General features: G+C 38.4%; 1 protein-coding gene across 5 annotated transcripts in view; it reads right to left on the bottom strand.

Annotated features, from left to right (window-relative positions):
- The window catches only part of LOC123649860 (DPY30 domain-containing protein 1-like), a 56307-nt gene that overhangs the window by 20812 nt on the left and 20009 nt on the right, over positions 1–15486 (bottom strand). For 4 of the 5 annotated variants that reach the window (XM_045568092.1, XM_045568095.1, XM_045568094.1 and 1 more), the window contains 2 exons: positions 14781–14885; positions 12416–12488 (listed from right to left, as the gene is read on the bottom strand). In XM_045568092.1, the coding sequence (XP_045424048.1) occupies positions 12459–12488; positions 14781–14885 (135 nt within the window). In that variant the 3' untranslated portion in view covers positions 12416–12458. Of the gene's footprint in view, positions 1–12415; positions 12489–14780; positions 14886–15486 lie in introns of those variants that run through there. The other variant, XM_045568096.1, reaches the window with a different exon arrangement.

The raw sequence follows: 15486 nt of genomic DNA, 5'->3' as shown, positions 1-15486 counted from the left end.
TAGTAGGTGCTCTCTTTCTTTTACATGAATGAATCATAATATCAGAGATCTCAAGATAGTATTGATGCAAATAAGTATCTAGCTGTGTCCCTCCAGCCAGTGTGGCTACATAGGAGACACGCTGGAGTATGTAAGGATTTCTGGTGACTTGTAAACTCTCACCTGCCAACCACTATTAGCCTAGCTACACCAGAAGTCACTCACTGCACGCCTCCCACCTAGTAAGTCCTCCTGCACTAACTTACAGAGTCCTCTGATTCAAAAGATGTTTCCCTTTTGTCCTTGAAGGAAGTGTTTAATCAGCAAATTAAAGGGCCAAAAATAATGGCCAGGGTAAAAGTAGGTTGAGATGTTTAAATTGTGATATGCCATTTTTAGCACTTAGAATATCGTTTCAGCAATATCAAAGTACATGAACTAGAATTTTCATTATTCAATATGACTGGTAAAATGGTGCTTTACCTGATTTTTAAATTGTCAGCTTGATTATTGACTATACTTGAAGACAATTAACTTTAAAAATGTAAACTAAAAGACATGAAAATAATTTTTAAAGATAATCCTTAAACTACATGTTATAAGTTCTTTTCATAATTAATAATAGCTCATTAATTTTTAAATAAGGCCAAAAAAGCATAAAACATGAATAAAAATGATGCATTTAAACAAAATAAAACTTAACGTTTTTGCCAAACAGTAAAGACCATAAACCAAAAGGCAACCAGCCACCTGAGAGATTTCCCAACACATGCATCCAACAAAGAAAGTCAAAGAGAGAGAAATCAATAGTGAATATCACAAATAATATGAACATGCAATTCCTGGAAGAGCAAATCCATTGTCCAATAAGCAGAAAAAGATGTGTGACCTCACTAGTAGGGAAAATGCAAGTTAAACAACAAAGACACTACCACATTACACTCCTGGGATGGGCAGAATATATTGAAGCGTAACATTACCAAGTATGGAAAAGGACATGTCATAACAGGAACGGCCTATATCCTGCTGGCAGGATTATAAACTCATGTGACCACTTGGGAAAGCAATCTTGCATTATCAAGTAGCTTGAGAATGGTCACAACCCGTGCCCAGGCATTGCACAAGTGTGCCTTATATACTCTACACCAACATTTTCCAAAGTGCCAGTGCTGACCAGCAGTAGCAGCAGCACCTGGGAGCTTGTTAGAAATGCAAATTCTCCAGCCCCAGCCCTGACTTAATGACTTAAATGGGAGTGCATTTTTAAGAAACCCTCCATCAGATTTGGATGTGTGCTAAAGTTTAACACTTTAACTGTCATGAGTTATATTTAGCTCATGCTAGTTTTGAGCCCAGGGCCTGGTGAAGCAAAACCTGGGCAAAACCCTGCAGTGGGTTTGTGAAAATCTTAGGTGTTGATGTTCTTATTGCTATAATTAATATTGACAAATTAATTCTAAAAACATGGATTAAATGAATAGAAGTCAATAAATTTCATTTTTCATTAAATGAGAAAGGATCACTTTGTTTTTCAAGTTTTTATTATATTTTTGTAATAAAACATCATGGCCCCAAGGAAAAAATTTTTTTTTCTAGTGTGGCAATGTGTGTTAAGAACCAATAGAGAAACTTCACATATTAGTTCTCCTGTTCCAACATTAGACTGTGTCAGAAGGATCCTAGGTATGCTGTCATTGATAATATTCCCTAGAAAGGAATGTCTGGCAGACCTTGGTTTACTAGTACAGTGTCACTTGAGAGTCAAGGGACAATGCGCAAACATCCCATTTCCTCAAATGGACACATTTGCACAGAGATACACACATAGATGTACATATTTATACAAATAAAGCATTTAAAGCCATCTAAACACCTACCAATAGAAGAATGGATACAATGGTATATTATGCTGCAGTTAAAATAAATGAAGTGGATATACATATTAATATATCAGCAGGGATAAATCTTGAAAATATAATGCTTAATGAAAAAAGCAAGTTGCAGAGTGACAACTACAGTATGATACCATTTAACATTAAGTTAAAATCTCACCCCCAAAAAACTAGCTTATTTACAGATAGATAAATATCATTTGTATAAAAACATCAAGGATGTATAACTGGGAATTATACCCACTGATATCAAGATAATGGCAGTCTGTGGGTAAGAAATGAGAGGAATGGGATGGAGTAGGGGTACAAAGAGAACATTAAGTGTAAGATTTTATTTTTAAAAAACCTGTTAATTTTTTAAAAAGTAAAAGTGTAGCATTTGTTAAATCTGGTTGGGAATAAAAGACATTGCTTATATTATTTTGTGTACTCTTCTGGATATTTGAAGCACTTTACAATAATTTTAAAATTTCAAAGTTGTTCCTTATACTTGTGAATACTAAAAAACCTTATTTCTGTATAAGAAGAAATGTTTCAAAATGACTGCCTCAAGAGGCTTTTAAAAATTGATTCTTTGTGACATCTAGTGGTAGCAGAAATAGTTATAATTTCATCCTCAAAGAGCTACAAGTAGAACTACCATTTGATCCAGCATTCCCATTACTGGACATCTACCCAAAAGAAAAAAAAAGACATACTATAAAAAAGACATCTGCACTTGAATGTTTTTAGCAGCACAATTCACAATTGCAAAGATGTGGAAACAACCCAAGTGCCCATCAATACATGAGTGGATTAGTAAAATGTGGTATATGCATACCATGGAGTTCTACTCAACCACAAAAAACAATGGTGATCTAGCACCTCTTGTATTACCTTGGCTAAAGATGGAGCCCATTCTACTAAGTGAAGTATCACAAGAATGGAAAAACAAGCATCACATGTCTTCACCATCAAATTGTTGTTAACTGATTAACACTTACCTACGCATTTAGTAGTAACATTCATTGGGTGTCGGGCAGGTGGGAGGGAGTAGAAGGAGACGGGCATATTCACACCTAATGGGTGTGGTGCTGCACTGTCTGGGGGATGGACACGCTTGAAGTTCTGACTTGGGTGGGGCAAAAGCAATATATGTAACCTAGACATTTGTACCCCCATAATATGCTGAAATAAAAAATAAAAAAGAAAGAAGGTAAAAAAAATATGCGATTAGAAATAAACTTGATTCAATGTATTACTATCTGAATACTTACTTGGTTTAATTTTATTTTCACAAAAAATTAACTTTCAAAACCTTATGCTTTTATTTTTTATTTGCTGTTTTCAGTGGCCTATACCTGAATATTTTTAATGAGGATGACACTTTGGAGTAAGGTTATTATTTTGTATACATTAATTATGTGGCTCAGCTGCTGGCCTCCTGAAAAATGTATCAATTATGTCAGTTCTAGTGTCCCCAAAACAGGCAGCCTCCTGCTCTCCCACTCTGTGGGTCAGTGAGAGCAACCAGAAGCAGCTCTGAGCTTCTCCTTTACACTCCACTACACACCAGCTGGCCAGGTGGCTCTCCCATCCCAGACCTGCATCTCTGCCTGACCCCTCTAAGCTCTCAATGCCCCACCATTGTTCTGTCACCCAGGCTCTTCCTTGTCCTTCACCCCCATCCAATCAACTGCCAAGTCCATTTATAAAATGTGTTCCCCCATCACTTGCTTTCCTTACATCCCCTACATATTGTGAATGACTTGAGAGCAGGTACCATGTTTTACACATATGTTCCCCATGAGAACCTAGTACAATGCTTGTCATATAGTAGGTACACAATAAATGGTTACTAAATTAATTCCCACTGCCACAGCCTAGGTTCAGACCATCATTACCCTAAGACTGGACTGTTTCAACAGCATCCTAACCCTAAACCATCCTAAACACCACCAATGAAGCATCTTAAAACATCTCTTGGGTACATGATACCACTTTTTCATCTCCAATCCCAGTAAGTGTTTTCAATGCAACACTCATCTCTAGTCCCATTGCCAGCAGATACCATCCAAACATCTTAGCTTGGAATTTAATATGCTTCCAAATCTGGGTGACTTTCCCGAACTTCTCTCTCACTACATCCCTGTACACATCAGCTATTCTTCAAGCCCCCTACAGGCACTGCCACCTTTATTCCTCTGTACACATTTTTACTCCTACTCATCCATGATCAATTCTGTGCCTTTGTCTGTTGTTGGATTTCATTGGATTTTATTGGGTTTGGTTTAGTTTTTCACTTCCATGAAGTTCTACATGACTTCTCTCCATATAAAGTTAATCATACTAACTACCAAACTGGTCATTCAAACCATGCATCATTATTTATCTTCTTCCATGTGCCCTTGCTCACCATCTGGAAACGTGCTTCTCAGTGGTACTGACCATGTCTCACACCAGCTTGTGCAATCAGAATCTAGCTAAGTCCTCAGAGGGAAGCCAACTAAAACAGATCTGTTAAAATGAGGAAAATTCAGCAAAGAGTGGATGGCCATTGCTTGCAGTTAGTATAAGCCCACAAAACCTTTGATTTGGAAGGCAGCTGGGAAGGCACCACATGATTCTAAGGAGTGTATTAAGCTAATCTTCCATATTTTGACAAGGGGCTGGAGACAGTGACACCAAGAAAATGACTGGTTAAAAACCTATCGCCTGTGGCTTCAAAACTTGAGAGGAAGTGGAGCAAGTATTAGTCTAGAGGCGTGGCAACCACAGAAGAGTGAAGGATGACTCTCACTGATTAACTGGGACACTTGGAAAATAATGAAGCCACCTATGATACTAAAGAAGTGAAGAGGAGAAAGAACTTCTAGGAAGTTAAAGTCAACTCTGTTTCATAGATAGCCACTTTTTTATGCTCTTGGTATATCCAAATACATTCAGTAGTTGTATGCCAAACCATCTCTAAAGAACTGAAGGAAAGTATATGGATGATGTTTTGCCAAAGAAAAAGCACCAATAAAGAGATATAAATCATGAAAGGAAAACAAACAGAAATTCAGGATCTGAAAAATTCAATGACTGGTGTGATAAATTTTTATGAGGGACTCAACAGTAGATCTGAGCTTACAGAATAATGTTATCAGTGACTTTAAAGATAGGTCAAATGAGATTATCCCTTCTGAGAAACAGAAAAAAATAAGGCTAAAAGAATAGAGCCTCAGAGACCAATGGGACACCATCAAGTGTACCAACATATGCATAACAGAGTTGCAGAAGGAGAGAAAAGAAGGAGCAAAAAGAATATTTGAAGAAATAATGTTCCTAAATATCCCAGATTTGATGAAAACATTAATCTACACAAAAAGCTCAATTAGCTTCAAGTAGGATAACCCCAAAGAGATGCACAGTGAGACAAATCATAATCAGTTTATCCAAAGACAAAAGCAAAGAGTGAATCTTCAGGGCAGCAAGAGAGAAGTGACTAATCACGTACAAGGGATCCTCAATAAAATTAAGAGCTAATTTCTCATCAAAAACCTTGGTGGACAGAAGGCAGTGGGAAGGCAGTGGGATGACATATTGAAGGTGGTGAAAGAAATACTGACAATCAATAATTCTATATCCAGCAAAACTATCCTTCAAAAAATGAATGAGAAATAAGACATTCCCAGATTAACAAAATCGTAGAATTCATTGCTAGTAGCCTTGCCCTATAAAAAATGCTAAAGGAATCCTTCTGGATAAAATAAAAAGACAATAAACAGTAACTTGAACTCCCATGAAAAAATAAAGAGCGTCAGTAAATGTAAGTGTATAGGTAAATAGAAAAGACAATATAAATTTTTTGTTTATAATTTTTTTCTCCTTTTTAAAAATTTATTTTATTTTTGACAGATAACACAGTATGTGTTTGTCATGTACAACATGATGTTTTGAAATATATATATACATTACCAAATAGTTAAATCTAGGTAATTAGCAAATACATTACCTTACATAGCTCTCATATTTGTGGTGAGCACTTAACATCCACTCTGCATTTTTTGAAAATACAATATATTGTCATTAACTACAATCACCATGCTATACAATAGATCTCTTGAATTTATTCTTCTTTCTAACTGTCATTATGGATCCTTTGACCAATGTCTCCTCATCCCTCTCTCCCCCAGCTCTGGCAGCCATCATTTTATTCTCTACATCTATGATGTTAACTTTGTTAGATTTCACATTTGAGTGAGATCATGTGGTATTTGTCTTTCTGTGCTTGACTTATTTTCCTTAACATAATGTACTCTAGGTTCATCCATGTTGTTACAGATGACAGGATTTCATTTTTAATGGCTGAATAGTATTCCATTATGTATATATGAGGGCTGTCTGGAAAGTATCCAGCCATTGTTAATATAACGAGAACATATTGGATGGCTGGACACTTTCCAGACAGCCCTCGTATACCACATTTTCTTTATCCATTCATTCACTGATGGAAACTTAGGTTGATTCCATGTCTTGGCTTTTGTGAATAACAATTGGCTAATGTGCAATAGGAGTACAGATATCTCTTCAATATACTGATTTCATTTCCTTTGGATATATAATAGTAGTGGGATTGCTGGATCATATGGTAGCTCCATTTTTAATTTTTTGAGGAACCTCCATACTGTTTTCCATAATGGCTGTACCAATTTACATTCCCATAAACAGTGCATAAGAGTTTCCTTTTCTCCACATCCTGGCCAACACTTGTTATCTTTTGTGTTTTTAATAATAGCCATTCTAACTGGAGTGCGGTAATATGTCATTGTAGTTTTGGTTTGCATTTTCCAGATGATGAGTGATGTTGAGCATTTTTTTCATATATCTATTTGCCAATTATATATCTTCTTTTGAGAAATGTCTATTCAGTTCTTCTGCACATTTTTAATTGGATTATTTTCTTCCTATTGAGTTGAGTTCCTTCTATAGTTTGTATATTAACCCCTTAGCAGAGGTACAGTTTGCAAATATTTTCTCCTATTCTGTAGGTGGTCTCTTCACTCTGATGATTGTTTCCTTGGCTGTGCAGAAGGCTTTTAGTTCAACGGGATCACATTTATCTATTTTTGCTTTTGCTGCCCGTGCTTTTGAGGTCTTATCCAAAAAAAATCATTGACCAGACCAATGTCATGAAGCTTTTCCTCTATGTTTTCTTGTAGTCATTTCAGGTTTTACATTTAAGTCTTTAATCCCTTTTGAGTGGATTTTTGTGTGTAGTCCTATCTTATTTAAAAGACAACTGCATAAAGCAATAATTATAAATCTGTGTTGATGGGGATGCAAAATATAAATATGATTTGTATATCAATAATAGGACAAAGGAAGCAGAAGAAATAGAGCTATATATATGAACAAAGTTTTTGTAAATAATTGAAATTAAACTGGTATTAATTAGAATTAGACTTATAAATTAACAGGTTATTTGTAATCCCTAAGAAAATAACAAAAAATATACTTGAAAAAAGACAACAGAATTAAAATGATATACCAGAAAATACCTAGCACAAAAGGTACTAATGGAGGAACAGAGGGATGAAAAGATGTAAGACATATAAAAAATAGAAAATGGCAGATATAAATCCTAGCTTACCAGTAATCACATTAAATATAAATGCATTAAACATGCCAATCAATCAAAAGGCATAGATTGGTAGCATGAATGCCCACAAATATATATTTTGTATTCAAAGACACAAACAGGATGAAAGTGAAAGGATAGAGAAAGATATTTCATGCAAAGAGTAACCAAAATAGAGCTGGAGTGGTTATATTAAAATCAGACTTTAAGACAAAAACATTTTACTAGAGATAAAGAAGAGCGTTTTATATGATAAAAAGGTCAATCCATCAGGAAAATATAGCAATTATAAACACATGTGCAGCTAAAAATTGAGACCCAGAAACTTATGAAGTGACAACAGACAGAATCTATGGGAGGAACAAATAATAACGCAAATGTTGGAAACTTCAATTCTTTCTTTTCTATAATAGAACAACTAGACAAAGGATCAAAAAGGAACTAGAGGACTTGAATAACATTGTAAACACTAGACCTACAAATCTATAGAATACTCCACCCAAAAGCAGCAGAATATAGATTCCTCTCAAGTGCACATAGAACATGCTCCAGAACAGACCATATGCTAAGCCATACAACAACCTCAGATAAAATTTAAATTATTAAAATCACATAAAGTTGTTCTCTAACCACATAGAATGAAATTAGAAATTAAGAACAGAAGGAAATTTTGGAAAATTACAAATAAATGGAAATTAACACACTTACCAATAACCAATAGGTCAAAGAAAAAATCATAAGGCAAATTAGAAAATAAAACTGTCATTTTTTATGGGAATGAAAAAGCCAACCCTAAAATTGATATGTAATTGCAAGGGAGCCCTAATAGTCAAAACAATAATGACAAAGAAGCAGAGAGTTGGAGGACTCACACTTCTCGATTGCAAAACTTACTAGAAAGCTACAATAATCAAAACAGTGTGGTACTGTCATAGGGACGGACCTACAGATCAATGGAACAGTTCTATTGCTAGAACTAAGGGTCTAGAAATAAACCCATACATCTATGGTCAATTGAGTTTCAATAAGAGGGCCAAGACCATTCAATGGAGAAAGAATAGCCTTACCAACAAATGGTGCTGGGATAACTGAATAGTCATATGCGTACCTCATGCCATATATAAAAATCACTTTCTACCATATGTAAAAATTAACTAAAAATGTATCAAAGACCTAAATAAAATAACTAAAACCATAAAACTCCTCAAAGAAACTATAGGAGCAAATCTTCATGACTTTGGATTTGGCAATAATGTCTTAGGGATAACATTAAAAGAACAAGCAATAAAAGAAAAAATAGATAAATCAGACTTCATCAGATGGAAAACATTTGAGTATCAAAGGATACTATCAAGAGAGTAAAATGACCAATCACAGAACAGCAAAAAATACCTATAAATCTTATAACCAATAAGGGTTTAGTATCCAGAATATGTAAAGATCTCTTACAACTCAACAACAAAAAGGTAAACAACCAAATCAAAAAACAGACAAAGGACTTAAATGGACATTTTTCCAAAGAAGATGTACAAATGGCCAGCAAGCACAAGAAAAGATGCTTAAAGTCATTAATTATTGAGGAAATGCAAATCAAAACTCCAATGAGATACAACTTCATGCTCATTAAAATAGTCACACTTTTTTTTTTTTTTTGGAGACAGAGTCTCACTTTGTTGCCCGGGCTAGAGTGAGTGCCGTGGCATCAGCCTAGCTCACAGCAACCTCCAACTCCTAGGCTTAAGTGATCCTACTGCCTCAGCCTCCCGAGTAGCTGAGACTACAGGCATGTGCCACCATGCCCGGCTAATTTTTTTCTATATATATTTTTAATTGTCCAGATAATTTTTATTTCTATTTTTAGTAGAGATTGGGTCTTGCTGAGGCTGGTCTCGAACTTCTGACCTCGAGCGATCCACCCGCCTTGGCCTCCCAGAGTGCTAGGATTACAGGCATGAGCCACCGCGCCCGGCCACATTTTTAAAAAAGAAGAAAATAAGTGTGGGTGAGGATGTGGAGAAACTGGAACACTCACACACTATGGGTGGGAATGTAAAATGGAGCAGCTGCTGTGGAAAACAGTTTGGTGGCTCCTGAACAAGTTCACCATAGAACTTACCATATGACCCAGAAATTCTACTCCTAGGTATATATGAAGATTGTAGGGGAAGAGGAGGGTTGGCTAAAGGGTACAAAGTTTCCTTTTGGGGTGATGAAAATGTTCTAAAACTGAATGTGGCGACGGTCACACAACCCTGTGAATATACTAAAAACCAATGAATTGTAAACTTTAAATCAGTGAGTTGTTTAGTATATGAATTATATATCAATAAAGCTGTTACTCCCCCCCCCAAAAAATCATGTACAACTACATTCAGGATAATATATCTTCAATGCAAACAAAATAAAGAATATAGCATTTACAGAAAAGAAAAGGGGATTCAAGAAAATTAGGCACCCAAAAATATCAAATAAAAATAAAGAATGAAGAGTATGAAGAAAAAAATATGTTAGAGAAAAATAAAGTGCCCACAAATACCTTCTTTCTCCATCCACTTTAGCTGGAAACAAAAATTTACATAGAATCACAATGTATGGCATATTGACCACAAAAGTGACACAGCATTTCAAAATGCTGAGAAATAACTGTTCCAGCACTACATTATCAAAATTGAACTACCAAATTTTTTATAAAAGTATAATATGTTTTATTGCTATGTTTCAGAAGTTGATATATCACTTCATCCTTGACTTCGGCTGAATAATCAGATTAGCTTTCTGTCATTCAAGATTCAGCAAAAATGTGTATTTGGTGCAACTGTATTGTAATATTCTCATCTTTTGCAGTGTGAAAAATTAGTTTAATTATCTATGCTTACATCCATGACACCTCTCATGCTTCTATGCATTCCCTCCTCTTCTGGAATCATTTTCTTGCTCGATACCAGTTCAGCTGGAAAACCTAGAATGTATCAACCAAGCCGAGGACATCATCTAGCGACAGAAAGTCTATCAGAATAGGAGCCATCTCCATCCTTACCACTGGGTGGGTGTACTGTGAGTCTTGCTGCCATTAGGAGAACCCTCCTGAGGCCCTGAGATACAGGCCAGGGTAGCGGCTCTATCTGGGAGTCATCTCCTTGAAGGGACAGGAGCCTCTTCTGCCTCCTCCCTCTTGTGTCCAACTCTGGCTGGGAGCACTTTAACAAGACTGTACCCTCGCCCAGAACCACAGCGGTTCACCCTGTGACTATCCAACACTCAGAGACTCCTGCTGCCAAATCCAAGCTCCAGATAATACCCCTCGGAGACGGCCACAGGTTGTGCTGAGCCCAAGAGCCCCCTGAGCCTGTCTTCCACCCCAGCCCTCCATGGTGGAGCCCCCTCAGGCTGAGGCCAAGGCCTGGAAGACACTGTGCTCCTCGAATCCCATAAACACTCTTGCCTGGGTGGCTGTGCGTGCAAGTCATCTGTGCTAGGGGCACAGTGCCTGGCAGCTGGACTGACACAGATGTCATCTCTCCAGGGCCCCAGGGACTTTTTTCTCAAAAATGTACAGAACTGGTATGGCAGAATAACATTTCTTTTTAATGAAACTAATACTTTTCCTACCATTTATTCACTTTTTCTCTTCCCATTTATCTTAGTCCATTTTGTGTTGCTATTACAGAATACCACAGACTAGGTCATGTACAAAGAAAAGAAATTTATTTCTCACAGTTCTAGAGGCTAGGAAGTTCAAGGTCGAGGGGTCGCATCTGGTGAGAGGGTTCTTGTGGCATCATCCTATGGCGGAAGGTGGAAGAATGAGAGAGCAAGAGGGGCCAAACCTGCCTTTGTAACAAGCCCACTCACGCTAACCAACCCACTTAATCCACTCGTGTGAGCAGAGCCCTCAGGACCTAATCACCTCTTTAAGGTCCCACCTCTCAACACTGTTGCTTCGGGAATTCAGTTTCCAACACATGAACTTTGGGGGACACATTCAATCATAGCACCACGTAAGCAACCGGGCTATTCGGTTCTCATTGCCTCAGGATTATAAACAAAAATCAAATCTAAAAAGAGAGGAGTCTGTTTCTGGCATTTGTGTTTTCATACATGTGCCTTTAAGAACAGAAAGGACACATACCATAGACTTAGATTTGGAAGAATTTTGTAAAGGAAGTAAGGTTCTCCCACAAATCCAAGGATAGATCTGAAACTTCAAAGGGACCAGGAGTGTGTGGCCTGTAGCCAGTGGGATCTTCCCTTCAATAGTTGCCCCAGTATTTGAGCTTACTGATTGTTCCAGAAGACACTCTGTTTCTTTGCACCCCAAAACTTTGTTTGGTCCCATTCAATTCACTCTATGTGGAAACTTCCTACAACATGCCTGGATTTCATAGACCCCAAAGAGGAAGAGGGGACCCTGGATACTCAGCTGGGCAGACAGAGAGGAAGGGGAAGCCCCCACATCTGTTCCTGGGTGTGGATGAACAAAGTAAGCTGGAGAGTGGCGAAGCACTCCTTCCCCATCCCAGCCCCATCACCTACGTGTAGATTAAGTGGTTCTACGAAGCATCACCTCCCAGCAAACTGAGGAAAGCTTTGCAGTTCACTCCCAGGAAGAGACGCCATATCTGGAGCATGCTGAATACTCCCGAGCCCTGCACAGTGGCGGCCTCGTTCACAGACAGCAACTTGCCTCTCAGGCCGTCTTGCTCACACGCAGATGCACACGCTGTGTCAGCTTGTCTCCCCTGGGCCCCTTTTGGTTGCTTCAGCAAACTCTCCCATTTTCCCAGTGGAATCATACACATAACCAGTTGCACTAGGGGATCCAAAACAACATGCTAAGGCTACCCTTGAAGCCCATTTGTAAAGGTGAATTCAGAGGAAAAAAAGAGGTAGAGTTCTAGTTTGGAGGAAAGACATACAAAATGGGGACCTCATGATCTGAAACTTGAAACGAGCATAAAAATTTATTGTTCTTAGGTTGGTTGTTCCTACAAATCTTGATCAATGTTTAATGCAACCTAAAAGCAAAATAAAAAGTAAATTTGCTTTAATTAGAACTGTGAAAATGTACAAGCCGAAGAAAACAGAGTTTAGGTAATTTCTATGTGACTATGGGAATGAAGCTGAGAGTTTCAGACAATTTCAAATAATGTTCAAATAGAATATGATCATAAATTATACTCTCTAGGTGGTTATTATCCCACCCTTTCTTCTATTTCTCTTGCTATGCTTTCTCATTCTTGTGAGGTCTTCTTCCTGTGGCCACCCCTTAAATGTTGGGATTTGTAATGGGTTTCTCCCTGAGCCCCCAGGCCTGCGCACACTGAACACTGTCCTAGATATTGACTCACTCCCCTTGTGTCATTTAGCACAGATGCCCACCACTGTTGAATTTATATCTCCTGCCTGGGCCCTTTCCTGTCCTCTAGACCCATAGCATACATCAGCTGGTCTTGGGCATTTTCACCTGCGTATCTCAGAGCCACCTGAAAGGCAACATCTCTGCAACTGAAGCCATCATTTTCAAAAAACCTACTTCCTCTTCTTATATTCATCAACTTATCACATGGTAACACTCCTAGCTCATTTGCCCAGGGAAGAAATTTGGGCTTTCTCCTGACCCCCTCTCTCTCTTATCCCACGAGCCAATCTCAAATCTACCCAGTTCTCTCTGTCTCTGCTGTCTAACCACGGTTGTCTTGCAGCTGGATGACTGCAACAACCTCCTAAGTGGTTTCCCTTTTCCATTCCTGCCCTTCTCCAATTCTAGCTCCACCTTATAAAAACACAGATCAAATACTTAAATCCGTTTAATAACTCCCAAGGCACTTAAGTCCAAAATCCCTAGCAACACATGGAACCCAGCATGACCTGGCCTTTCTCCACCTCTCCAGCTATAAATTACACCTTTCTCCTAGCTCCATGCAACTCAACCACAATCCTTGACTATTTCAGCCCCTTGAAAGCATCTTTCTCTCTCCCTCCTCTGGGCTCATCTCAAGCTTCACTTCCTCAAGAAGATTCAACCAGACTAGATCAGGTCTTCCTTCGCTGTCCCTCAGAGGACCTGTCCCACTGGCCCATGCCCTCAGTAATTTTGCATAGTGACACATCATAGCAGACATTTAATAAAAATGTATTCACAACAGACTAGCACCAAGTCCATCCAGCTCCACATGCTGAACAGCTCTTGGAAACACCATTGGCTGCAGGCTGTCAATGTCCTGTTTCTCTAGATTACTACCATAGCCTCCTAACTGGTCTCAGACCAACTTCTCCACTCTTTGCCTTATTATAGCCAGATGGTCTTTCTAACATGCAGTTCTGAATGTATCAGTCTCCACTGACTTTAGGATAAAATCTAAGCTCCTGAGCAGGAATTTTAAGTCCTTCCTTGGTCTGGTCCCTGCTTTCTCCCAGCCTCATCCCACAACCCTCCCTGCCTCACTCCCTCCAGACCCCCCGCTCTCTGTTCTCTGCCGGCAACACCATCCTCAGCCTCCCACACCACTACTCGGTAACAAATCATTGACTTTCTCTGGGAAGCCTTCCCTGACCAAGCTTCCTTGACTGTGCCAGCTGTCCCGCCTTGTCAGTGCACACTGACTAAAGTCACCCACTCCATCCTCCTGCCATGACAGTCCTGGTTTACACCTGCTGGTATGGCTCAATTATTAATATCCTCCTTGCATCCTCAAAAACATGCAAGTCTGGACAATAAATTACCTGGTTACCCTAACTATGACTATTAAATGCTTGTCTATACCAGTTTGGACAATAAATTACCTGGTCACTCTAACAAAGACTATTAAATGCTTGTCTAACTGTCTGTTCCTGCCCCGAGACAGTAAACTCCACAAGGTATGAGACTGTCCTATTCACAACAGCATCTGGCACAGAGCCCGGCACACAGAAGACACGACATGCTTGTTAAGTAAACAAATGTACTCATATACTATAAAAGCATGCACTGTCATTAGGGTATTTATTTGGTTCTAGGGTTTGCTACTGAGAAATAAAATGGTAGCCTCCCCCCAAATTTAAAGATTATATATTTTACACATGATTTTAAAAACACATTTTGGGGAAGTTTTGCAATTTTCAGAGTCTAAATTATAGATATAGATACGCCAGTGACACACGTCACAAAAAGGCAGAAAACCAGTTAGGAATATGGTCAGCAATCAGGGAACTGGTTTTCAGTCTATGAAGCAAGAGGCCCATTTGTCAAACAACCCTGGCCTCATTTTCCCTAAGCTTTACCTAAGTTTTTAAAAAATCTGATTTTTACAAAACATTTTGATACTTACATCAGATAAAACTGGCTCATCAAGTTCTTCCACTCTGCTCAAGTTAGGTGCTCCGTATCGATCACTGATTTCAGCCAGCGTTTTGCCTGAGTCTTGTGTTGCCCCCTACAATCATAAAATCCATTTTCACTTTTAAATGCCTTCAAAATTATGGGCCAGGTGCAGTGGCTCAAGCCTGTAATCCTAGCACTCTGGGAGGCTAAGCGGGAGGATCACTTACGGTCAGGAGTTGAGATTAGCCTAAGCAAGAGTGAGACCCTGTCTCTACAAAAAATTAAACAATCAATTGGATGTGGTGGTGTGTGCCTATAGTTCTAGCTGCTTAGGAGGCTGAGTCAGGAGGATCGCTTGAACCCAGGAGTTTGAGAGGTTACAGTGGGCTATGGTGATGCCACTGTACTCTAGCTGGGGCAACAGAGTGAGACTCTCTCAAAAACAAAAATCTCCTTCAGAATTAATGCATTACTTTTCTTTCAATTTTGATAAAAAATGTCTAAATTACATCAAAATGAAGCATTGTTAATTAATGGAATTAACCAATACCTGTTAATGACAAGAGAATTCTAGGAACAAATGCTAAAACTTATAAAAATACATGCAAAAATTCAAAATACTTATAAGTGATTATATATCCAATATCTCAGGATATTCTAGTTTTTAAAAATACAAACACAAACTGAATGTCCAATTTTTATTCACTTTGAGA

Source organism: Lemur catta, chromosome 14 (assembly GCF_020740605.2).
Source record: "Lemur catta isolate mLemCat1 chromosome 14, mLemCat1.pri, whole genome shotgun sequence".
In the NCBI taxonomy this organism is placed as follows: Eukaryota; Metazoa; Chordata; class Mammalia; order Primates; family Lemuridae; genus Lemur; species Lemur catta.
Note: the sequence above shows the minus strand (reverse complement) of the source record. Positions and strands in the feature narration are given on the sequence as shown.